The following is a 27,381-nucleotide window of genomic DNA, read 5'->3' on the forward strand; positions in this document are numbered from 1 at the left end:
AGTTGTGTAAATGCCAAAAGATTATGGTAATAAATAAAGGCAACAATAATATATAACGCTGTTTCAAAGGTGTAAACCGTGGGAAACACATCAACTATAAGAGGATAACAACGGAACATCAGAAACACTGAAGTGCATACGCCAACATTCGTAGAAACGAACTATTTGAAACCTGCAATATTTCTGACATGGTATAGGATATTTTAAGAGAGAATATGTGTCGAACCTGTTTCTTTTTACTAGGCAAACCTCCAAATAAAATGTCAATTTTCAACAAATATCACTTAAATGACAACACTACGTGACAGAATTACAGGGAAAACACAATAAAACTCAGCACAGATAAACACATAAAACAATAGTAGATTACTGCATGCAAACCGCAGAGTGACAACGGAGGACAACTTCCTTTACAAACAGCACAGGGGACCGCACACATAGACGTATATATAATCTTGAAAAACATTGTATAATTCTATGAAAGTAGATCCAAAACATATTTACAATATACTAGTCAAAACAATTATCATGCGTATGACGATCTTGAAAGGCTATTTCAAATTAATTCTGTGACAACGTCGAAACAATTTGAAATAACACAATACTGTATCCATGGAAAATATAATTCCACGATACTGACAAATAAGACATGTGTGACATGTACCGAAAATACAAAATTCAAACCTCAAACGTTAAGACGTAAAACAATATCAAATTGAACCTACTTAAGACACATAATAACTAAATACATGAATGTTGCATGTATTTTTACGTGCATGTATAGCAATGCATATTCAAACTCAGCAAAACAGAAAACAGTTATATTCGGGAATAGGTATTGCAATAGATAATTCTTAAGATATATATAGTCAAAATTGTCTGCCAAATACTACTTTCACGTTGGGGTTGTTATGGTTCCCTGTGAATAAATCGAACACTGTGCAAGACCTTAAACTACACTGTACCTATTCAACTATGGACATTTAAAAATAAAGACGAAGCAAGTCAACAAAACACTACGTCAAAACCTATGTGCATGTTATGTTTTGTTATCAGTTTCGTCTTTTTAACTCTGTGTGAAGTTATGTGTTCTGCATAGTATTATGGTTTTTCTTTATGATATAATTTTACATTTTTCAACTGTAACTTGCAAGGAATTTACATTTTCCTAATCGTGTTATCATGTAACAAAAAAGTATAACAAACATGCAGAACTCAAATTGTGCTCATACGTTAAACTCAGTAGCCTTCAATGTAAGATTTTAAAACCTAATACAATGTTTTTGTTATTGTGTTTTATTATTTTTTATCTGAATCATGTTGATAATTAACATTGTTTTGCTCTAGTTTATAATGAGTTCGGCATTAGTATATCCGAATCTGAGGATGAGTATGAGGATGAGATCTGTGAAAATACAAGTAACGAATTTGAGATGTCGTTACTATCGAAAGTAATAACAAGCCTTCCATATGGATTGTCATTGGAGAAAAGAAGACACTTTGTTGATTTGCTTTTAGAGCTTGGCTCTGATCCTAATTTGGAAACGTCCGGGGTAGATTCGTGTCTAATGCACGCTGTAAAATTTGGCGATCCTGTATTGGTAAAGACTCTACTTGAGGCCAACGCAGACACTGGTCATATTGGCAACAACGGATGCACAGTTTTGCATGTCTTTTTCATGACATATCATAGTACAGGTACAGTATTGATTGTATAACTAACCATTAAACATATATAGAGGCAACAGTAGTATACCGTTGTTCAAAACTCATAAATCCATGGACAAAAAACAAAATCGGGGTAACAAACTAAAACCGAGGGAAACGCATTAAATATAAGAGGAGAACAACGACACTACACCGAAACGCAACACACACAGAAACGGACCGAGCATCAGACAAAATCCCACGAGAATAACACATATAACATCTAAACCAAATACATGAATTTGGGATAAGCAAGTACCGTGCCACGTCTTATCTTAATATCTCAAAAATAAGAGAAAGCAAACGACACATTATTAAAATGCAACACACACAGAAACGAACAATTATATAACAATGGCCATCTTCCTGATATATCACACAATCATTTACAAAAAGGTATAAATAGTTGTTAGTACTTAGTTTGTATGAACTGTTAAAATTCAAATCTTATCAAAGTTTCAACAACTGCACAATTAACTCCTGCTGCGAATTACCAAGTCATATTTTTATAACATCAACGACAATTCATAGGATAAAATGTAAAATAATAAAAGAGCATATTTTTTTAAAGGGAAAGTGTATGCTATTACCGACTCTTGGCGTTTGTCGACTATAAACCGTCATTCGATGATTTTTACAAAAGATTTTCCGACTACTGGGCATAGTCGGCTAACCAAAATGACTACAACAGCTAACAGAAAAGTAGGATGACATTTAATTTTTATCAATTATCTTGAAAACAGGTAATAGACATGATAGACAGAAACATAATCTGACTGAAATGTCCTCAAAACAAGATATAGCTAAAGTTTACTTTGACCAAAAAATAACGAATCTCCTTTATTGCCTTATAACGGTTTTTTTTTAATTTTCAAAATCGTTTTTTTTCTCCCAAAATGACCAATATGTATAAAGATCTAAATACAAATTAGCCTTGCCGAAATGTTAGCTAACCCTCTAAAAAAAGTATGTAATTTATTAGCCTGAATTAATGTGTTTTACTCTTTTTTGCATTTGTTGCGAAAAATGTGAGGTTTAAGAAAGTTACTAATTAGTTAACAATAATTGAAATTCTCATTCCACTGCTCATAGCTACATGTATGTTGTAGTGATATTGATCAAACATTGCCTTATAGGCGAACATTGTGGTAGTTTGAGAAAAAAATCTAGCAACAGAACTGATGAGCAAGACACGATCCGAAATAATTCAACAACGTTGAAATTGTCTCGAATTCTTTCAGCATTTTTTACTCTTTTCTGTGATTTTTGGATAAAGAACAATAGTAGCTAGAGTGTAATCATAAATAAACGTTCTGCAATACAACATCAATTATGATAGAGTTTATAGATGTATTATATATTAGTCTACAACGTGGCAATTTTCTGAAAAGATGCACATCGATCCAGGTTGGTCTTGTTTTTCTTTTTTTCTACTGTCTTCATACCCTAAATGTCCGTTTATAGTTGTTTGATACAAAACCAAACAATGATTACATTAAAATACAATTTGCTAATATGGTATGTGTATGTACATTGAAGATTTGTATTACTATTAATATTTTGGTGTAGTAATTGACTCTTCTAAAAATTGGAAAATTAGAAAAGACTTTTATTAATTCAAACTTGGCGTAAAGAAACACATGTTTCGATCTTGCTCATTTCAATTTAGTTTGTTAACGGTCTTGTGTCTCTTTTTTTTATTCTATTGAACATTTTATTACAAAAAATACCAATCGGTTTGTTTTTCTTTTACAGAAAATTATTTAGGGATATAAATTTACATTGTAGTAGCTTTATTCGTACTAACCTTAATGTCGTTTTTTTAAATTCAAACGTAAAATAAATTTTGAAGTATCGCTATCCAATTATTAACGTCGTTTTCTATCGTATCAACTGGGTTATAAACACTCTAGTCTATATTCAGAAACCTATACAGCTAAATGAGAAACATATAAAATCATTTACAAACTTTTTATTCATTAATTTCTTTATGTAAACGTTTAAATCTATAACCAGATAACCATATACATATATTGTTAGGCAGTTAAGCTGCCTTATGCGAGCACCCTAGATTTGTGTTCTACCCAATAAATGCTGAAATATGTGCCATTGTTATTATCTAGCTGGATGGTATGTTAACTAATACTTTTAATTCTTGATTACAAAAAATATGATCAGAAAAACCTTTAATGATCGTCGATTTTTACAAAAGATTAGGAATCTTTATATAGTTTATTATCCCCTGAGATTTTGGCCAAGCTGTCAAAAGAACAAATGTATGAAATGTTTAATCGCCGGAAATTTCTAAAGACAAGTAGTTTAGATTTCCCAAATGGCAAAAGTCGTAGGAATATTGTTTGTCGTCAATACGTAGTCAACTACGTCAGTAGTCTTAAAATAAGTTCCACTGTTCATGCTGTTGGCGGCAATTTTAAATTATAAGACGATTTTTTTGTATCTTTTCAATTTCGAGGGAGGGGTCAAAATTAGTGGTTGTCCAAGGTCTACGAACTTCCACTTTTGCAGTCGGACTTTCGACTTGGTTACTAGCTACGCTCGACATGCCCGACTTGGGAGGAAATAAAAAAATAACTTTGCAAACCTTTTTACCAAAGTCTGTCTCCTAATTCAACGATTTCAAAATTTTAGAATTATTAATCATGACAGCGATGTTCATTTTCTTCAACCGCTAACCTTATGCAGAAAATTGCCGAGAAATAATGTGTAAATTCGAGTAAAATCGTATCTGACAAAAACAACATTGAAAACAAAATGGCTGACAAGAGAAGAAAATTACAATATCGATTCCTATTCCGGAAGCGGATATGGGTAATTTCGGGTTTAAGCGATCTTTGAACTTTAAAAAAATCAGACAGATGACAAAATACGTCTTTGCATGGTAAATAAATATAATTAAAAACAGTCACTAGAATTAAAAACCAAAAGATATATGTAAAAGAATGAAAAAAAAAGAAAATATTTTTTACTGAAAATGTGAGAAACGTACAATTAAATACAACGATGATGAAGTAGAGCAGAATATAATGGTGCAACAGTGCCAGCGTTCTGAAGATCCATAGGTATCCATTGGAAACTCGAGATTACTTTTTGACAAATTTTTATGTCAAAATCCAATACAATGAGAGTCTTTGTGACAGCTGGGAACAGTATATGTAACAATATATATGGTCCTGGTGACAGTATATTTTTTTTTATCAGTAATAAATGTTGGTAAAGCATGTTAGATGCTTTTAAAGTGTAAACATATTATTGCAATTTCAATGGGTATTTTTTTTCCTCAATTTTGATGGGACAGTTTAAATAGCTGAACGTTTCTTATTTTGTACCTATAGTGCAACTAGATTATATGATACTAAGTACCTGAATGTCAGCAAATCATTTGATGTGTTTGTGGAGTCCTTTGGGGCACTCTACCCCCTCCTGTTTGATAACTTTGAAACAGATGATATCCCCAAATTTCAACCATAATATACTAATTCATTCATGTATGGGACTATATAACTAATCACATGAAATATAGGTGAAGTCCCTAGGGTCACCCACCCCCTCCTGCTTCAGAACTTGGAAACAGTCGAGATCCTTACCCCTCAACCATATTTATTTATGTATGAGACAACATAACCAATCAAATGAAATACAAGGGGAGTCCCCGGGGTCACCCCACCCCTCCTGTCTGGGAACGTTCAAACAGTCAAGATCCCCACCCCTAAACCATATATATTCATGTATGGGACAATATAATAAATCAAATGAAATATAGCAGAGTCCATGTGGGTCATCCCATCCCTTCTGTTTGAGAACATGGAAACGGTCAATCCCCACCCTTTAACCATATATATTCATGTATGATATGCAATATATGTGGAGTTCGTGGGGCCACTCTACTCCTTCCTCTTAGAGAATTTGAAAACGGTTGAGATCCCCACCCTTAAATCATATATGTTCATGTATTGGACAATATAACAAATCAAATGAATTAAAGGGGGGTCCATAGTGTACTGCACCCTCGTGTTTGAGAACTTGGAAACAGTAGAGATTCTCACCCCTTAACCATATATACTCATGCATGGGACTAAATACGAAATCAAATAAAATATAGGGGAAGTCCCTGCGGTCACCCCACCCTCCTGTTGTTTGAGAACTTAGAAACAGTCGAGATCCTAAATTTTAAATTAAACCATATATTTTCATGTATCGGACTAAAGAACTAATTGAATGAAATATAGGTAGAGTCCTAAGGGTCACCCTACCCAATCCGGTTTGCTAACTTGGAAACGGATGAGATCCCCACCCCTAAACCATAATACATTCATGTATTGGACAATATAATCAATCAAATAAAATATATGGGAAGTCGTTTGGGCCCACCACCCCCTCCTGTTTGAAAACTTGATAACTGTCGAGATCCCCACCCCTAAACCATATATATTCATGTATGGGACAATATAAAAAATATCGAAGGAAAAACAGGGGTATTCCCTTGGGTCACTCACACCATCTTGTGTGTGTTTTGAGAACTTGTAAAAGATTTAGATACCAACTCCTAAACCATATTCATTCCTGTTTGTCATTTCTAAAAGATTGAATCACATACAAGGTCAATCTCATAGGCGTCACGTATGCATATCACTTTGCTAAACCTAACACCTGTCATTTTATTCCAAACTAAGACATCATGAACTTGGGTAGAAGGTGTGAGTCATTTACCTTTACTATGGACAGGTCAGTCAGACCTCACCATTGATCCCTGTAGTAGTAAAAATTTGTCTGATTTGTGTCTCATTACTTTTGTACTATAGAACACAAACTCAGTTTTCTTTCCAGGGAAGCAAGTCCATTCATACTTTTTCAAGCTCCTAAACTACTAACAGTCAACTAATACGAACAATTACGGTCAACTAGAAGAACTGAAATCATTGCGAATTTGTACCACTGCTGACTCAAGACTCATGACCATGACAAAAAAATATACTTGAAATATGCGTTACTATTGAAAACCTTGATTAAGCATGAATTATTTGCCTTAATTATTAATTCATTAAATGAACATAAATGTACAATTATATATGGATGTTTAATGTTTGTTCTTTTAAATCTTTTTAAAAAAAATTGAAGCAACATTGCACAGTTTTCATAATTATGTTTGCCTTGGTTTTTGGTAAACTGCCTACAGTGCTTACAGTGCTTTGATTGTATGATGCCAACGAGCTATCAACATGAATCTAAATGACATTAACAGTCACAGTATGATATTTAGCATGAGCTTAACTAAACATGTATGTCATGCAATACAACACTTAGTCTACTTTGTTTACTAAAGATATAAAAAAATCAAAGAACATAAATTGATGTGACATGTCAAAATGTGTAAAATAAAAAAAATTCGAATTAATACAATATGCAATATGAAAAACAGCAACTTATCACAACTGAATAATTAGCTCCTAACTTTGGACAGGGACTTACAATACAGTATGTGGTCTGTACGGTTGTATGTTGAAGTATTGAAATATCAAGAACGACAATAAGTTTTGTTGAATGACAAAGTAAAAAATCGAATTCAGAGAGAAATTTAAAACTGAAAGTTTCTAATCAAATGGAAAAATCAAATTAAAGTTTAAACACATAACCGGGTAGATAACAACTGTCATATTTTAGACTTGCTATTAACATCTTCAAACGAGAAAATGGTGAACTATTATTTATTGCTAGCTTACTCGACTATATTATACCATTGTATTATTATTTTTTTGTGCTATTAATTAGCCCAAGAAATTACAGATCATTATTTTATTAAGTTAAAAAATACTAATAATCAGCTTATTTTATTTAGAAATATATGGATTCAGTGGGCTTTACCTAGACCCAACGGGTTATGGTTCATTTGAAGAAAACCGTGCGTCAATTTTCAAAATTCTACTCGAGTACAGCGCACCAGTTAACGTAGCTTCCTCAGATGGAGACCTACCAGTTCTCGTAGCTTTATCAAACTGCAAGACACGTTCTGAATTTGACAATAATCTAGATGTTATAATGGCAATGCTAGACTTGACGAAAGATTTGAATATACCAGGCAAGAATAGCAGCACGCCATTTTTAACTGTAATAAGATATTGTAGTAAAGACGTTTTGGAAAAGATGATTCAAATGGGTGCTGATGTAAGATCAAAAGGAACAAATGGTAATACGGCTCTGCATATTGTTATGGGTAAGTACTTATTTGGTAAAATAAAACAAATCAGTAATAGTATGTGAAAATAAGTGATTTTTTTTTATTTATTTGTATGACGTTTGTTTATTCCGAATACTTGTTTAAGTTTTATTATCAAATCATTGACCTGCTTGATCAGGGACCCCGATTTCACCATGGCTTTCAACGCTTATAAAAATGATTTTTAAAGGTATCATATCTCCTAACATCAGGAAAAGGGGAAATAAATAAACTGATGGTTGGTTGCATAGGGTCAAGAGACAAATATTTCAAGTATGTTTTATTCATGGATATATACATTGTACCTGTACAAAACGGAGAAAACGAAACGACTTGACATCCGGTAACATGTTTTTATAACATTATTTTTACAACGATTGTGCTACCTCCTTGAATATAGCATCATTTTTATGGAACCATTTAGTTGACTCTTCAAATTATTGGAGGGTCCCCTGATGAATGTTCTGATAAATTGTTATTTATTCAATCTATTTAATATATTTATTGGAAATGTGAGGTCATTGATTTCATTAATTACAAGGCACAGAGAGCGGTGTCGGACTGTTCAATTACAACTGCTAAGTTCGAAGTAAGTGCATAAATATAGCTCCTTTCATTCTTTGGTTTTCCTAACTCACTCGAAATTAAAGGGAAAAATATCACCAATGTTTCAACATGTTAAATGAGTATAACTGCAATAAACTGTGGTCAGACTTTAAAAGTTATGTCAACATGTTATGCTTGTAATGTGTAAGCTAGATTCCCTGTCGGCAATTTTCTTTGTGTGATTTGGTCAAGATTTGGTTCAGGAATAAATATATCCAGATTGTTGAATGCTGTTCAATTATTGATACAAATAAATTATGGTTTCTTTCTGAAAGTGTGTAGTATGAGAACATAAAAAAACAGGTCATCTGTCTCTCCGTATGCCTGTCCGTCCGCTAGCCCGTTCTTGCAATCTCGTCAACATGAAAAAAAATTCCCAAATTTTTTTATTAAACTTATATCATAACTTTTGATCAGGAATATGTTAGACGAATTTTGCTGAACTAATTTTCAAAGAGTTTTATCCCTTGGAATCATTTATTATATGAACAAATCCATCGTTAGTGCTCTCATGTGTACAGCTTCCGCAAGATTCTTATGAAACTTATGTCGAGCAAAGAGGTCGAAATTCAGTTGGATCAATTATTTCTGAAAGAATATTGAATTGGCACTCAGAAACATTGATTGTATGAACATTCATCGTTATTGCTCTCATAAGGTCAGATTTTTATAAGGTTTTGAATGCTTTAAACAACGCGCGAATCAATTTACCTTAAATGAGTAATGCCACCTAAAACACTTATAATATGCAAAATAAGTTGTTAGCGCTCTCATGTGTTCAAATTTTGCCAGATTTTTATCAAACTCATATTGTAGGTTAATATTAGTGATGTCTTGGACGAGTTCAAAAATCAGTGCCGTTTTTTAAAAGAAATTATGACACCGAATAAATTATATTGTTTGAATGTCCGAAAAAACAGTTTTTTTTATTGCCTTTGTACTTATGATAGATATACAGACATGACAGTTAGTTAAAGGGTCGAGTGCTTTGTAAATAGTTATCACAGGAACCAGGCTTATCGTTAATTATCCGTTTTTAGATGGTGACGTTCCCTTGTCACCATCTTACGGTGTTTATATATTTCAACTTGTACGATTCGCTCGTGTTTGTAACAATGTTTTAGATTTTAACGAGAGAAATTTATGTATTACTGAAAAATTATTACACCAGGGTTTTCGATATCACAAACTAGTCAAAACTTTTACTAAATGTTATCATCGGTATAAAGACATCATTCGTAAATATAGCTCAACATGCAGACTTTTTATACGTTCAGGTATTTCACATCCAATTGTTTATGGAAATATTCTTTATAAAGCACAAAGGTGTCAGTATTCACCTCAGAAACTTACAAAACCTTTAAATAGACTGATTAAGAAGGGATATAATTACGATACTGTTGTGAAGTCATTAAAGATTGCATATTTTGGCGTTAATATTGAGTCACTGATAAGGTCTTTGCGTCGAAACTAAAGACATTTATTCTAAAAACAGTTGTTGGCATGACACGGGTTATGTTCTTCTCATATATGTTATGATGGTATGATGCTAGACCCCTGACGGGAGGGATTGTGCCTGATGTTCATATGATGAAATCATAATCTTTCAGTCAGTTTAATTGAAGTCTGGAGCTGGCATGTCAGTTAACTGCTAGTAGTCTGCTGTTATTTATGTATTATTGTCATTTTTTTTATTTTCTTTAGTTACATCTTCTGACATCAGATTCGGACTTCTCTTGAACTGAATTTTAATATGTGTATTGTTATGCGTTTATTTTTCTACATTGGTTAGATGTATAGGGGGAGGGTTGAGATCTCACAAACATGTTTAACCCCGCCGCATTTTTGCGCCTGTCCCAAGTCAGGAGCCTCTGGCCTTTGTTAGTCTTGTATTATTTTTATATTAGTTTCTTGTGTACAATTTGGAAATTAGTATGGCGTTCATTATCACTGAACTAGTATATATTTGTTTAGGGGCCAGCTGAAGGACGCCTCCGGGTGCGGGAATTTCTCGCTACATTGAAGACCTGTTGGTGACCTTCTGCTGTTGTTTTTTATTTGGTCGGGTTGTTGTCTCTTTGACACATTCCCCATTTCCATTCTCAATTTTATTATAATTTTGAAACGCCATACACGCGTTAAACAAATGTTAAAAAGCAAAACAAGTAAATTTGACATTATTTTGCAATCTGGCAGAGACCAGTGATATATTTTGTCATTACTTGGCGTCCGTCCCCAATAAAAAAATCTAAATAGCGTACTGAGTCTATAACAGCAACGCAGTTTAAAGGATATTCATTTAGATAAATTTATTGAACATGATCAAATCTGACAGAAAATTATTGGTCAATTTATTAATAAATTTCACATCCATGTCTGCGTTTGATTTCATTCTGATATCTTCAATGAGTTTATTGACAACTAAAAAGATATATCATTATTTTATTTTCATTTCAATAAAATATTGCCTCTTCATTCACCAGAATCTAAATTTAAAGGAAATTTATTAAAGTTTCAATACTTATATTCGTCTGTTCCTGTCTTATCAGTATTATATACTAGTCCAGATACTGATATAAAACTAAATGTTGTTAAACCATTGAACGCCAAAACTGTCTTGTAATGACCATTTGTCATTATATGAGGGCATTTACCTTTTTTTATGATGTGCACTTTTCATTATATGATGTGTATTTACCTTAATATGATGTGCATTTGTCATTATATGATGTGCATTTACCTATATATGATTTGCACTTGTCATTATTTGATGTGCAAACACTTTTATATGATGTGCAAACACCTTTATATGATGTGCAAACACCTTTATATGATGTGCACTTGTCATTATATGATGTGCATTTACAAATGTACCTTTATATGACGTGCAAACATGCTTATATAATGTGCAAGTACCTTTATATGATGTCCAAATATCTTTATATGATGTGCAAATACGCTTTTATGATGTGCATACATACTTATATGATGTGCAAACATTCTTATATGATGTGCAAATGTACTTATATGATACGCAAATATACTTATATGATGTGTAAATATCCTTATATCAAGTGCAAATGTACGTATTTGATGTGCAGAAATGCTTATATGATGTGCAAATATACTTATATCATGTGCAAATATACTTATATGATGTGAAAATATTCTTATATGATGTGGTTGTGTCATTTTATTATGTACTTGTAATCTTACATCTTGTGGTTCTGTTAACTTCATTAAATGATGTCGAAACGTCATTTTATGATGTGCTTTCGTCGTCGTTATGGTCAATGAATATGATTAGATTATAATGATTACTTTCTACGTCATAACTGATTCCGTTTGGCTTCTGCAGAGTTGATTTAAAACCGGCTCAAATCTGTAGCTATTTAAAAAGAGAAAAACCTTGACATATTTGTTTCTCGATTTAAAATGAAAAAAAATCACATCAAATACTGATGGCAAATTGTTAAATAATGAATTTTAATTGATGGGTCTACAATTATGAACATACGGGATCTACAATAATGAGCAAGCAGTTAAAATTGTTAAATTTTAGAAATAGATCTTTTATCTTTTCAACGAAAGTTCATTTTTAAGTTAAAGAGAGACAGTGCATTTTAAAAAAAACTTACGTTTCAAACGTTTTGGCGAAAATATGATAAACAAATATGAAAAAACAAATTTTGGGGCTTTTATTCATAGTTTTCTGATCGGATTAAGCAAAGGCTCCGTGTCTAAGGCCGTAATTTGACTGTACTTGTTTACTTTTTACACGTTATAAGTTAGATGTTAATGTGTCTCATTGACACTCAAATTATAAATTCTCATTTATATTCATTGCAAAAAACACCACTGAACTTTAAAGTCAAACTTTAGTCTTAGATGCATGATGGTTTTATTAGTTGTAAGTGGCTTTAAAGTAGCTGTCAGATAACTGCAAGTACTTTCAGATCTGTTCATTGTGTATTTTTGTGTCGGGATGTACAAGTACCTGGCCACGTCCACTTGTAACTTTTGTCCATCTGATGAGTTAGGCCTTTTTCAACTGATTTTTATAGTTCGTGCTTATGTTGTACTGTTATACCACTGTGTCAGGTAAGGGGAGGGTTGGGGTCCCGCTAAAATGTTTAACGCCGCACATTATTCATGTATGTGTCTGTCTCAAGTCAGGAGCCTGTAATTAAGTGGTTTTCGTTTGTTTATGTGTTACATATTTGTTTTTCGTTTATTTTTTTACATAAAAAAGGCCGATAATTTTCTCGTTTGAATTGTTTTACATTGTCTTATCAGAGCCTTTTATAGCTGACTATGATAGAAAATTTGGACCTTTAATTCTCTTTTTTTTTACAACCCAAGATGATGGAAGACACCCATACCACCTTAAATGATTTAAAATGTATGCTTAAACGTCCAACGGAAATATATATATATATGTGTGTGTTGTATGATTGCCAATGAAACAACTCTCCACAAGATACCAAATGACACAGAAACTAACAAATATAGGTCACCGTACGGTCTTCAACAATGAGCAAAGCCCATATCGCATAGTAAATGACAAATGGAAATTAATTCAAACAATTCAAACGGCATAATGTATGTAACAAAAAAGAGCGAAAAACAAATATCGATGTATAACACATCAACAGACGACAATCACCGAATTACAGGCCCCTGTATGACTTGGGACAGGTGCATATTTGTACGAGAACATATTATTGTGAAATATATATTTACCCTGTTTTGTACTTGTCTGGACACATAATTCTAATTCAGAGTCTTTAATTTTACTCCTTAATTACACCTTATGTAAGAATCCTGGGTTTTTAATTGGGTGAAAGCCAGTGTATTTTTCACCTATTTACTGTTATCAAATGAATATCGTTCATTTTTTAACACCACCGGGGTATATGCAAACAACTTTGCCTTTTTTACCCTCTCTGTCGTGGTATTCGCCTTACTGCTTGCGTAATTTAACATTTTTCGAAAATACCTCTCCTTAATATAATATATCTGTTCATAATTTATCAGGGAAGCAGCAAATACCAATTTTAAATTCTTTGGTTTTAACCGGCCTATATTCGAAACTACCACCAGAAACATTTTAGGCTAACATGCTACCATGACAGCACAGCCACTAGACTAGTTACTCGTAATATAAAAGGAAAGCCGTTCAGATATACAACTCCGTAAACAGGGCTAACAAACTGACCATTGATTTTTGTTTGTTGATTGGTGGGGCATTCCAATTTGAAAAATATATTATCTTTTTCAGAAGGGAATCAAAATAATTGTTTTCAATTGAATATGAGAGAAAAACTTAACCAATAATGAAATAAAAAAAACCACCATATTATTTAAAAAAGAAGAGTATTTTTCATTTAAGTCGAAAAACATGTTTGTCCTGGAACAAGGCAGTTCACGTGCTCCTGCCTATGCTGGATGAAGAGTTGGTGCCTCACCATTTTCATTAAGATACACTGTGTTAATAATTAACATCACCTCGGAGACGTTATTAAGAATTGAACGATGGACAGTCTGCGCGCTGATTGCTTCTTACTTCCTGATTGGAAGGTATAACGAGACGTGAATAATGAAGTTCGTTGATTGGTTAGGGCAATCCAAACCTAGAAAATGCCTTTCAATCCCGTAGAGTATCGGATTTGTACTCTCTATTTTAGCAATTAAATTTTGCCTGTCATACATGCATATTGGTACACAGGTAAGTTTTATCTATAAATAGCATGTCGCTTCCGGGACTTGACTTAATACTAGACTTAATCCACTTCGGTTTTTTCAATTTAGGGGTTTGCACACCATATAACTTAGATAGTATGTATGCACATCGTAAAGGTATATTTGCATATCATTTAAAGATGTTTGGACATCATAATAAGATACGTGCACATACTATACGCATATTTGCATGTCATATAAAGGTGTTTGCACGTGAAATAATGACAAGTGCACATCATATAAAGGTATATGCACATCGTATAATGACAAATGCACATCATATAAAGGTAAATGCACGTCATATAATGAAAATGGTCATTACAAGACAGTTTTGGCGTTCCATATTAATATCCTACTTTTATTATCACATATAGCTAATTTTTTATCGAACAAGTGGTAAGATTTTAGGAATTTTGAATCTTATTAAATAAAGCTTGACTTGTGTATATGCTACTTTTGTATTTGCAGAGAAAAAAGACTTCAACAAGGATATAATATCATGTCTTTTGATACATGGAGCAGATATCAATGCCGTTAATAATTTAAAGGAAACTCCACTCGTTACATTTATCAAAAGAGGGTCGCCATTTGCCACCGTTGAATACGTATCATTTCTGGTTGAAAATGGGGCCAATCCAAATGTCTCCGCCGATGGAATTAATTCAGCATTACTGGAGGCGATTTCATTTCCATCGTTTGACGTTGCTTGGGTTTTGATCGACGCAAAGGCTAACGTGAATCATATAGGAAATAATGGAAATACTGCCCTGCATGCTGTTTTTTCTAAAGGTATCAATCTTATTTATTTTCATGTACAAATTTTAAAAATATTTAGCATGTTCGTATTCTATAATTTTTTGCAAAATAATAAAAAGAAGGCAATGTTAAATTGGTTGTTCCTTTAACATGGGTTTGTACTTCACCAGGAAAGTTAAACATTGACTACTGATTTATGGAAACTTATATGATATGTGTTATCTCCGTTAAATCCTTAGGTAAGTCGAAGGAAAATATCGCCTGTATAGTCGTTTGATATGTTCCTTACGTCGTAACTACAATCCCCTTCCCTTTCATGAATTTGACCTACCGAATTAGACTATTTACCGGATTTGTAATCACATAAGCAACACGACGGGTGCCGCATGTGGAGCAGGATCTGCTTACCCTTCCGTAGCACCTGAGATCACCCCTAGTTTTTGGTGGGGTTCGTGTTGTTTATTCTTTAGTTTTCTATGTTGTGTCATGTGTACTATTGTTTTTCTGTTTGTCTTTTTCATTTTTAGCCATTGCGTTGTCAGTTTGATTTAGATTTATGAGTTTGACTGTCCCTTTGGTATCTTACGTCCCTCTTTTGAGACGTATTTAAACTGATAAAATAAAACTGCATTGCAATTTTGTCCATTATTTTTTTTTTTACAATATTTACATACAGCCATGTAAAAATCGAGATCAATCCCAACGAGAAAAGGTTTCATTCATTGACAAACACTAATAGTATACGACCTAGTCGGCCGAATGCACCAATTGAGAGTCCAAAGTGAAGTCAACAGATTAATAGCATGGTTCAAATTCCGCTACGGCAAGTATGCAGATACCATTTTGTTACACTGAATTTCAGACCATCTATAAAAATGAGGACTTATTTGTCATAAAAAAAATTAAAACATTCTTATTATATATACTTTGTTCATATCTATCAAGGTATTACAAGTATTATTATCGGATGTTGAGTATGTTGCGCAAATCACATCATTACAAAAGACAATTCTTGTTCCAGTATGCTCTTAATTTGTTTTCATGATCACTAAGGATGATTCCGTGTATATTTTTTTTTTATAAAAAACATAACTTTGTTTTGTGGCCCTTTTTTCGATAACGATCAAGTAATTTCACGGATTGAACTCGGACATGTAGGCCTGACGTTTAAAAAAAATCATTTATGTATCGATTCTTGCTTGCATTGTTTCGATTTTCAAATATACTATTAATACCGGATAAAAACTAATTAGAGTAAGTTTTATATATATTCATGTCGTGTACAAGTTGAGATTTTGTACAGGTAATAACAATTACAAAAATTGTGTACATGATATAATTTGTACAATGCAAAAATATAATTTATAACATATACAAAAGTACCTCATGCATGTTATAACATGTACAAAATATTGCTTGAAATTGGTTTTAACTTGCACAAAATTTGAAAATAAAAAAATATGTTTCTATTATTACATTAACCTTAATAATATTTAATTTTTTTGTTATTGGCGTCCGTCGTCGTCCGTCGTCTGTCGTCTGTCGTCTGTCGTCTGTCGTCTGTCGTCCGTCGTCTGTCGTCGTCTGTCGTCGTAAACTATTTCAAGAATCTTCTCCTCTGAAACTACTGGGCCAAATACTTTCAAACTTTAACTGAATGTTCCTTAGGGTATCTAATTTATAAATTGTATCCGAAGTTTTGATCTATCAACAAACATGGTCGCCATTGCTAAAAATAGAACATAGGGGTCAAATGCAGTTTTTGGCTTATAACTCAAAAACCAAAGCATTTAGAGCAAATCTGCATGGGGTAATATTGTTTATCAGGTCAAGATCTATCTGCCCTGAAATTTTCAGATGAATCAGACAACCCGTTGTTGGGTTGCTGCCCCTGAATTGGTAATTTTAAGGAAATTTTGCTGTTTTGGTTATTATCTTGAATATTATTATAGATAGAGATAAACTGTAAACAGGAATAATGTTCAGCAAAGTAAGATTTACAAATAAGTCAACATGACGGAAATGGGGTAGTTGACCCCTTTAGGAGTTATTGCCCTTTATAGTCAATTTTTAACCATTTTTCGTAAATCTTAGTAATCTTTTACAAAAATCTTCTCCTCTGAAACTACTAGGCAAAATACTTCCAAACTTTAACTGAATGTTCCTTAGGGTATCTAGTTTGTAAATTGTATCCGAAGTTATGATCTATCAACAAACATGGTCGCCATTGCTAAAAATAGAACATAGGGGTCAAATGCAGTTTTTGGCTTATAACTCAAAAACCAAAGCATTTAGAGCAAATCTGACCTGGGATTATATTGTTTATCAGGTCAAGATCTATCTGCCCTGAAATTTTCAGATGAATCAGACAACCTGTTGTTGGGTTGCTGCCCCTGAATTGATAATTTTAAGGAAATTTTGCTGTTTTTGGTTATTATCTTGAATATTACTATAGATAGAGGTAAACTGTAAACAGCAATAATGTTCAGCAAAGTAAGATTTACAAATAAGTCAACATGAAGGAAATTGTCAGTTGACCCCTTTAGGAGTTATTGCCCTTTATAGTCAATTTTTAACCATTTTTCGTAAATCTTAGAAATCTTTTACAAAATTCTTCTCCTATGAAACTACAGGGCCAAATACTTCCAAACTTTAACTGAATGTTCCTTAGGGTATCTAGTTTGTAAATTGTATCCGAAGTTAAGATCTATCAACAAACATGGTCGCCATTGCTAAAAATAGAACATAGGGGTCAAATGCAGTTTTTGGCTTATAACTCAAAAACCAACGCATTTAGAGCAAATCTGACATGGGTAATATTGTTTATCAGGTCAAGATCTATCTGCCCTGAAATTTTCAGATGATTCAGACAACCTGTTGTTGGGTTGCTGCCCCTGAATTGATAATTTTAAGGAAATTTTGCTTTTTTTGTTTATTATCTTGAATATAATTATAGATAGAAATAAACTGTAAACAGCAATAATGTTCAGCAAAGTAAGATCTTCAATTAAATCAATTTGACCAAAATTGTCAATTGACCCCTTAAGGAGTTATAGCCCTTTAAAGACTTTTTTTCACAATTTGTTCATCATGTTGACTTACTTTAAAAAATCTTCTCCTTTGAAACTGCTGTATCAATTTCAGCCAAACTTAGGCTAAATGAGTTTCAGAGTATCTAGTATAAATTTTATATTTTATTTCCTTGTATGTCAAAAAACATAGCTACTATGGCTAAAATAGAACATAGGAGAAAATGATTATTTTTTTTGGCTTTTGAAGAAAATAGGACGATTCAAAAAACATTTAAATAAATTGATAAGCCAAAATAATCATTGATGAGAGATTTAACCAAAAGAATTAAGGTGAGCGATTCAGGCTCTTGAGAGCCTCTTGTTTAATATTGATTTTATTTTATCAATAACATCCTTTATGCAAGATATCATACCACGTAACTTGTCAAGGAGCCAAATACTATCGAACAAATTCACATTAGTAGTTCTGTGCTCTACTGATTGAGCCACGGCGATCCTTAATCCATAAATTTCTTATCAAGGAGCTATGTCGCTACAATTTAGCGATGTTACATTTTTTTCTTTAAAAAGTTGTTTTTTATGCAATAAGGACACACCAAACCAATTTCATTTTTTGGGAAAAAGTAGTATGAATTACAACAGTCATAAAAATATAACTCTTTTTTTGGTTTGAAATGTCCTTCTGGGGGATTCCCTGTTTTCCACCTAAGAGATCTAAAATATAAAACGACTATTTCGGCATTCCTGGTAACAAACATTTTGATTAAAACAAAATAAAATGTATATGTAAAACGCATTTATTAAATGTAGCATATTTTGTCCAAACTGCAAAGTAAAGGTATTTTCGGACCAGTTTTTTGTCTTACTAATTAACGCTGCGTGATTACAAGAGGAACAGCACTATCAAATTTTGAAGTCTTCGTTATGATCCGGCCTGTGAACGAATTAGCCTCAATTGAGAAGAACACGAGCCTTCACGAATACATGTACAGACACGGAATATTTTACAAAGGAAAGGTAATCCATGTAATGATAAAAGATTGAATAGATTTAATAGCAATACCGTAAAGGAGAATGTTCGATAAGGTCCTAAAATGGCCCCCTCTTTTAGCGAAAATTTCAAATTCGGATTTATCGACCAATATCACGATAAATTATACCTATTACCTTGACTAGCTAGGATATAAACCATTTTGTTGAAAATTTTACGTTTCAGCGTTTCATATGACGTCACAAGTTGTACTCATGTTGATTATTTTACGAAAAAATCAATGAAAATGGGTAAATTTCCATACATTATTGGACAGGAAACATAGAGTGCATACGTCGACAACAAAGATCTTTTAAAATAATGTTTGTGAAGACATTTCACATGTCTTATTTGAATCTTAAGCTTGTCGACGCCTGCGCTCTATGTTCCTGGTCTTTTATTTGGTTGAAATCTAGCTGATTTGGTCAAATTTCAGCAAAATCCCTTATCTTACCCTTTTTTGGATGTAAAAATCAACGTGTCGGAATTAAACTTTGACAAAAACAGTTCTGTTAAACTTTCTAACATGTCTTTAAGGCAACTTAAAACATTTATTGTCTTGTAACTATGAACTTTCTAATTGGGGCCAAATATGGCCCTTACCGAACTTACTCCTTTGTATGTGTATACGTAAGAATGTTTGTTTACTACGGATATATATTTGACACTCATGTTATTACATTTTAGCCTGTAAGAAAATGATACAGGATGAATCGTACGACTCGTATGGTTCCGATGAATACATATCAGATTATGAATACGCGGCGGCTTCAGACAGCTCATTGAAATCATGTGATGGTGAAATACACAACGCTGATGATAATTCTAACCTGCAAAAAAACGATAGTGAGAAGGAAACTACAAATTGTCATAATTTAGAAAGTAACGACGAGATGACGAATCCAGAAACACAAAATATTGATGACACAAAAACAGAAGGAAATATGGATATGGGATTCAATCAATTGGAAGGAAATGTTGAAACTGTATCTACTAAAACAACAGCAATTGGAATGCAAAACGAAAGCGAAAACTGTGAAGGTAAGTTTTGAATTTGATATACAAATAGATTCTTACATTGATACCAGTGGATTATCAGATTTATCTGATCGAGTAGGTTGAATTATCAATTTTAAAGTCCGAGCCTCGGATGTCAGAATCTGTCTCTCTAATGATCAAAAAATTAATTTTCTTTTTTTTTGTTAAACGAAAACCCCCTTTCACATTTCACGAAGTTGTCAACTTCATTAACACCTGTGAGCATATTTTGATTCATCCAGTTAGCTTAAAAGGACTGGTTATGACCCTTAAAATCATCCAATGATATTTTGAGATCACCGGCAACCATTTTTTTATGCAATGGGTTCGAAAAGGAATAAATTACCATAGAACTAGAGAAACCATCGATATCACTTTTTGGCGACACTTTAATCGGAATTCATATAACACACGACTGGTAATCTACACACGCAGAACATTTGGTTCTGCAATGAAAACCGTGAGAGGATTTTCCGCTTGTGCTTGAGTGGAGTAATTGTCGCCGCTTCAAAAGGTATGTCCATTTCTAAATCGCAATTTTCTTATTCAACTGATCAAAATATTGAAAATCAAAGAATGCTATGCTGTGGTGAATACTTTAACAGAGAGATACATGTATCATTTACTGTTGTACGTGGAGTTGAACTCCTACAAAATCAGTTGCTCCACGAGAATTTGCCTAAAAAAGTGATATTTGGATTTTGAAATGGTTTTAGTAACAGACCTAAAAGTTAAAATTTACTTTTTATTCGGTCAATGGATATGAATGTGGTTTTGGGCGGCGTGGACGCTGTCCGGTGTTGATAGACACCTTAATAAATCTAAAAACCTCATATTTTCATTTTGTCATGCGTGAGGGGATCGGTTCTGATTGAGGACATCGTGAATGCGTGAGGTGACTTGAAATCCTATCTTTATATACAAGCTATCAGTCGTTGAAATATGGTTAGATTGTTTATGAAAAAACAAATTTGTGTGCATGAATACAAATTATAAGATAGAATTTTGAAATAAAAACAAATGACCATGTTTTCTTTTTATGAATAAAAGTCTTACAAATAAATTTCAAATATGTGTCCAAATTCGTGAATTTTGGCAAATAATCGGTATAGTTTACTACCACAGTTTCATATTAATTAATATTGTAATTTTCATTGTTATTGATAAATGTTATATCAGTATTGCAAATCTAATCCTGGATTCTGTCTATCCTATTATTGGGATATTGTTTAAAAAATTCATATATTACGTCACTTTGTGCGTGTATGGTTTTGACTAACTTGGCTGTGAATTTTATGTGCTTGTTTAGGTAGTTTTATGTATCCGTTTTAAGGATCTTAAGACATATTTTTTCCGAAGTGCTTTCATTGATTTTTTGTAAATTTGTAAATCTATGAACAATTTGTTTTACCAGTTGATTGTATTGTGAACTTTTACTTAATAATTTTTAATACTTGAGTCACTGTGGTTTAATGATAATCATTATTTTAAATTTATACAGAGGAAATTTTAAACTTTTCTTAACTCATTTTAATTTTTTTGAAACTTTTTACTTTTCTTTCATTTTGATTAATTTTAAATTTTTTTGATATTTTTTATGTGGGTTGTACATTCTTTTATATTATTCTATTTAACCGACAATCAATGTTTTCATTTTACACGCCACTGCTCAGAAATTGTATTTATGTGATTGTATATTTTGCTTTTACCTTATGTATCTTATTTTTTGTTTATTCATGTTAAGCGCTTAGGGTAATTTTTCAAATTATATAATGCGCTATATAAATATTGTATAATAAGAATAATAATAATTTTTATTGTGTAGTTGGTCACCACTTCGATTTTATCATGTATATCTATTATATAGTCATTTTATAAAACATCACTGGTTGCAAAATTATGAATTATTCGAAATAACAAGGATGTTCTTATTCCAGGCAGAAATTCTTGCCGTATTAGGCACAACTTTTTGGAACTTTTGGTCCTCAATGTACTTGTCTTGGCATTCGACCTTTTTTCATCTGAGCGTCACTGGTAAGCCTTGTGTGTACGAAAGCCGCGTCTGACGTATAAGCGTTTTTTTAAACCTGGTACCTTTTGTTAGCTATAACTGGAGATTTACTCTGCCCTATATGTTCGATCATTTATTTGTATTGTAGTCCTGTCATGTAATGTTGTCTTTAAATGATATATTTACCATTGTCGTAAAAACCGGGTTCATCCAACCATTTTTTTAATGTCCTGTGCCAAGTCAGGAAAATGGCCATTGTAAAATTGTAATTCGTTTCTGTGTGTGTTAAAGTTAAATTTTGTGTTGCTATTGTGTCGTAGTTTTCCTCTTATATTTTATGTGTTTCCCTCAGTTTTAGGTTGTAGTCCGAATTTGTTTTTTGTACTACTGTTGCCTTTATTGGCGACATATTTGCAATTTATTGGTTAGACAGAAAACTTTGTGATGCATTGTATAAATCAAAATATTCAAACAAATATCAAAATTTGTGTTTTCGCGATATTTTTTTTTTAAATACGCAATACAAGGGGAGTTAACTCTTTTCGTAAAAAATATATACTGTGCTGAGATGAAATTTTTCAATTTTTATTTGTAGCTAGAATCAAATCGTTGTCCAAATTTTTCCTTTTATTGTTAGTAAAACCTATCTTCCAACAATATATTTCAAAATTCTATTTCATTAATTTTGTTTATGTACACAAATGTGTTTTTTCACACATATAGGCAACTTTCAAAGACTCCTAGTTTGGATATAATATTATGATTTCACGTCCCCTCACGCATTCACGATGTTCTCAATCAAAACCGATTCCCTCACGCATGTCATAATGAAAATATGAGGTTTTTAGATTTATTAAGATGTAGACCAACACTGGACAGCGTACACGCCGCCCAAAACGACATTCATCCCCATGGACCGAATAAAAAGTAAATTGAACTTAAGGGTCTGTAGTTATAACCATTTTAAAATTTAAATGTCACTTTTTTAGGCAAATTCTCGTGCGGCACCTGATTTTGTAGGAGTTCAACCCCACGTACAACAGTAAATGATACATGTATCTTTTTGTTCAAGTATTCACCACAGTATAGCATTCTCCGATTGTCAATATTTTGATCATTCTAATAAGAAAATTGCTATTTAGAAATGTATATACCTTTCGAAGCGGTGGCAATTGCTTCACACAAGCACAACCGGAAAATCAACACGGTTTTCATTGCAGAACCAAATGTTCTGCGTGTGTAGATTACCAGCCGTGTAACAGTAATTATAATAATTAAGATTCGACAATTTAGTTTTTATAATAAAAAAAAGATGTGGTATCATTGCCGGTGAAACAACTCTACACAAGAGACAAAATAGTACAGAAAATAACAATTATAGGTCTTCAACAAAGCCCATAGCGCACAATCGGCTATACAAGTTAAGTATGTATGAAATATAGAACAGGTAACGGATTATCTTAATGGAAGCGACCACAACATTCATGGTGTACATGTTTTGTCTAGTTCCATGTGTATCAACAAAATTTTATGATATTATTTATCAACCCTGTTTGACTAATTAGGACCGGAAGAACGGTAATTGGAAAGATACTCACCTTCCGTGTGTAAGGATGCATTGATTTTCATCGTGAGTGCAAAATCCTTACAGGAGTTCACTATAATTGAATGAACTTAAGGTTTGCACTTCATCCGTTTCTTTTTTATGCCCTACATACGATAGTAGAGGGGCATTATGTTTTCTGGTCTGTGCGTCCGTCTGTTCGTTCGTTCGTCCGTCCGTCTGTCCCGCGTCAGGTTAAAGTTTTTGGTCAAGTTAGTGTTAGATGAAGTTGAAGTCCAATCAACTTCAAACTTAGTACACATGTTCCCTTTGATATGATCTTTCTAATTCCAATGCCAAATTAGAGTTTTTATCCCAATGTCACGGTCCACTGAACATAGAAAATGATAGTGCGAGTGGGGCATTCGTGTACTGAGGACACATTCTTGTTTGTCCATCTGTCAGTCCAGCAAATCAGTATTCAACACTTCTTTTCTTTTTGCTTAAAGATATTGAATTGATATTGGGTTTATTGTTCTATCATGACAAATTACAGATCGAGTTCGAATCTAGTTCCAGTTTGATGATCTAGTGCAAAGTTGTGGTCCTTAGACATTCTCGAAAATAACCAGTTTTCAACACTTTTTTCCGTCATGTTTTAATATATTGTCTAATATTTATATACACTTTACACCATGACAAGTGATATATCAAGTTAGCATTTTGTTCTCAGTATATATTAGTTGACCTGGTCATGACCCTGTTGATCAACGTCACACGATGAAGGCTGTTAGTACTTACTAATTATGTAGGTATACATACCTCGTTGCGAATTGAGGTGTTTATATTAATTAAGTTATTTTTGAATGTGTGATTTTTTTAATTATAGTTATATGAAACTAAAATTTATATACAATTTACACCATGACAAGTAATATATCAAGTTAGCATTTTGTTCTCGTAAATAGGGGACTATGTATTGCTATGCAATTGTCTCAGAAAAAAAATATTGCCTACCTAAATGATATGAGTGAAATGGTGTAATGAAGCATCAAGTGAAATATAAAACAAGTTAATAGAAAAAAGTGTTATAACGCAAATACCGAACTCTGCGGCAAACGAACATTCTTAACGGACTAAGCTAATGGCAAAATTAAAATCTCAGGCATATGTATATCAAACGCATGGGTAACAGCTGTCATATACAGGTATTTTCTTCTGAATGGTTGATTAAACCTGGTTTTAAAGTCAAATATAGCTAAACCACTCACTTGTATGACAGTTGCGTAAAATTCCGATATACTGACAGCGATGTGTGAATGCGATGTGTGAATACAACAAACACACATAGTAGGTACACTTGTCTAAATTGAATTGAATTCGATAAGACTGCCATTAAAGTGAGAGGGTTAGCGGTATAGAACCAGGTTTAATCCACTATTTTCTACATTTGAAAATGCCTGTACCAAGTCAGGAATATGATAGTTCTTGTCCATTCGTTTTGTTATTTGATTTTGCCATGTGATTATTGACTTTCCGAATTGATTTTCCTCTCTAAGTTCAGTATTTTTGTGATTTTACTTTTTAGTGGAGTCAACAATGAGTTTTAACCTAAATCACTATAAAACAAATGTGTCAACAAAAAAACATTAAGGTATGAAGACAAAGCACACAGGCAAAAAAGAGACAAGATAACATAAATTTACCGTAGCACAATAAAACAAAGACGGGGAATATTAGTACTGAGCCTAGTCGAATAGATATATTATCAAATATAATACATAACAGTAAAATAATTTACAAAGACAAATAAAAGAATACGAGAACACTTTATTAAGATGATAAACAACGTCAGATTGTAAGACAGATAACTAATGAATTGGTGTAAGAGAATTGCGTCGAAAAGATTTACGAAATTGCTCCGAAAAAAGAACCAAGAAAATGGCATCACACAAATGTTGTTTAAATATCTAGTGTTATTTGGTTCATATCTATATAAATGTTTTAGTTTTGGAAGCAACTGTTCGACTGGTCAATGCAGGGGTCAGAATTAACATTTTAAATAAAGATGGGCATACACCTCTTTACTATCTCATTGAGAAGCAGGATATGTCTACTATAACACAAGTGTTACCATATCTTCTAAAAAAGGGAGCAGATCCCAGTCTAGGAGCCGATTTGCCATTGATTGCTGCAGCAAATTTAAATCAAACTACAACGACAAAAATGCTTTTGGAACACGGTGTTGACGTAGATAAAAAGAATTCTCATGGAAATACGGCACTTACAACACTATTAGCTAGTTACTCAGGCTTATCTAAAGGTCAGGAAGTAAAAATTACAGTTTTCTTTATCGTTTAATTGTATAAGGTATGAACACTGTTCTTTGTATTTAAGACTTATTTGAATGTTTAAAATTAATGACGTTAATTAAATTGAGAAGAATTGACACTGCGAAATTGGTTTAAAATATTTTTACATTTGATTACAACACAATGGGATTATGTCTAGCAACTTACTTTGAGTAGCGAGAGAAAAAATAGAATTCGTCTTTAAATCGTGAAAATTTCTTAATTTTAAACTGAATAATCTTTTACGTTCAAGGAAGGTACCTACTTTGAAAAAAATCATTTATTAATCTCTGTTACTGGGGCAAGTACGAACTTGCCATATTTATACACGTATTTATATATGTGGTTTATATACCACAATGTTTGGATATTATAAGTCTTTAATAAATTAGCGATTTTGCGTATATATTAGCACTTCGCAATTCTATCATTTATGTTCTAGTAACATTATTGATTATTTCATTTATACCTACCAGTGGAGAAGAAGTAGATTGAAGAGTTGAGAAGACTTCTTAAAGTGACAACCGAAAAAAAAAACATTTAGTCTATGTTTTCTATTATAATAGTCTAATATTCTGAAAACAAGTCTATGTATTCTATCGCAGCCACTTTTATATATTTTAACATAAAATAAATTGGTACTAGTGAGGGAGGCCTTATATATCCAGTCCACAAAAAGTTATGCACCACCGAAAAAAAAAAATATTTTTTTAACTATTGCAAACTAAATATTAATGTTTGGTGTTATGAATCACCTTTAACATACACTAAGAAAATTAGTTACGACCAAAAAGATTGAACTCCGATAAAGCAGTCAAGCAACCTTGTATCAAAGCCCATCTTCGCGTTTACAAATACACTGTTTCTCTGTGTGGTCGTGTTAGTGTTTGTACATTGGTCCGTCGACTTCATAGAGGCAACCATACGTGGTGTAAAGAGACCTGTACTTACAGGAAGGCACTGTGTGGTTTAGCGTTGTCGACCATTTATAAGGGTCTTGGCAATGTTGTCGCAAGTGGGGATTATTAAAATGAGGGACTTCTATAGTTTCAGGCACCAAATTGTGTATGTTTGAGCGTTTATGTTACCCTGCAGAATATACATACCCAGCTTATAACGTTATAAAAAGTAACCCCGTACTGGAACACCACTATCACTGAATGCAGTCATTGTGCAAACATTGGTTTGCTAATGGGACCTTTTGTTTCCCGCGTTATTCGTATTATGGCGTTTACTGGCAGTAAAAGAAACTGATTCACATCTGACCCATGAGTGTTTTCTCAGCTTCTTATGTTCAAGCAAAGATAGGCATTATCCCATTTAAACCTGGCGG

General features: G+C 32.8%; 1 protein-coding gene across 1 annotated transcript in view; it reads left to right on the forward strand.

Moving 5' to 3' along the window:
* Nucleotides 1-27,381, forward strand: part of LOC134684405 (uncharacterized) — a 99,931-nt gene that overhangs the window by 23,919 nt on the left and 48,631 nt on the right. The window contains exons 6-10 of the mRNA XM_063543689.1: nt 1,348-1,698; nt 7,562-7,936; nt 14,756-15,076; nt 19,793-20,146; nt 25,706-26,020. Coding sequence (XP_063399759.1) covers nt 1,348-1,698; nt 7,562-7,936; nt 14,756-15,076; nt 19,793-20,146; nt 25,706-26,020 — 1,716 coding nt within the window. The remainder of the gene's footprint in view (nt 1-1,347; nt 1,699-7,561; nt 7,937-14,755; nt 15,077-19,792; nt 20,147-25,705; nt 26,021-27,381) is intronic.

This window comes from Mytilus trossulus, chromosome 9 (assembly GCF_036588685.1).
Source record: "Mytilus trossulus isolate FHL-02 chromosome 9, PNRI_Mtr1.1.1.hap1, whole genome shotgun sequence".
Lineage (NCBI taxonomy): Eukaryota > Metazoa > Mollusca > Bivalvia > Mytilida > Mytilidae > Mytilus > Mytilus trossulus.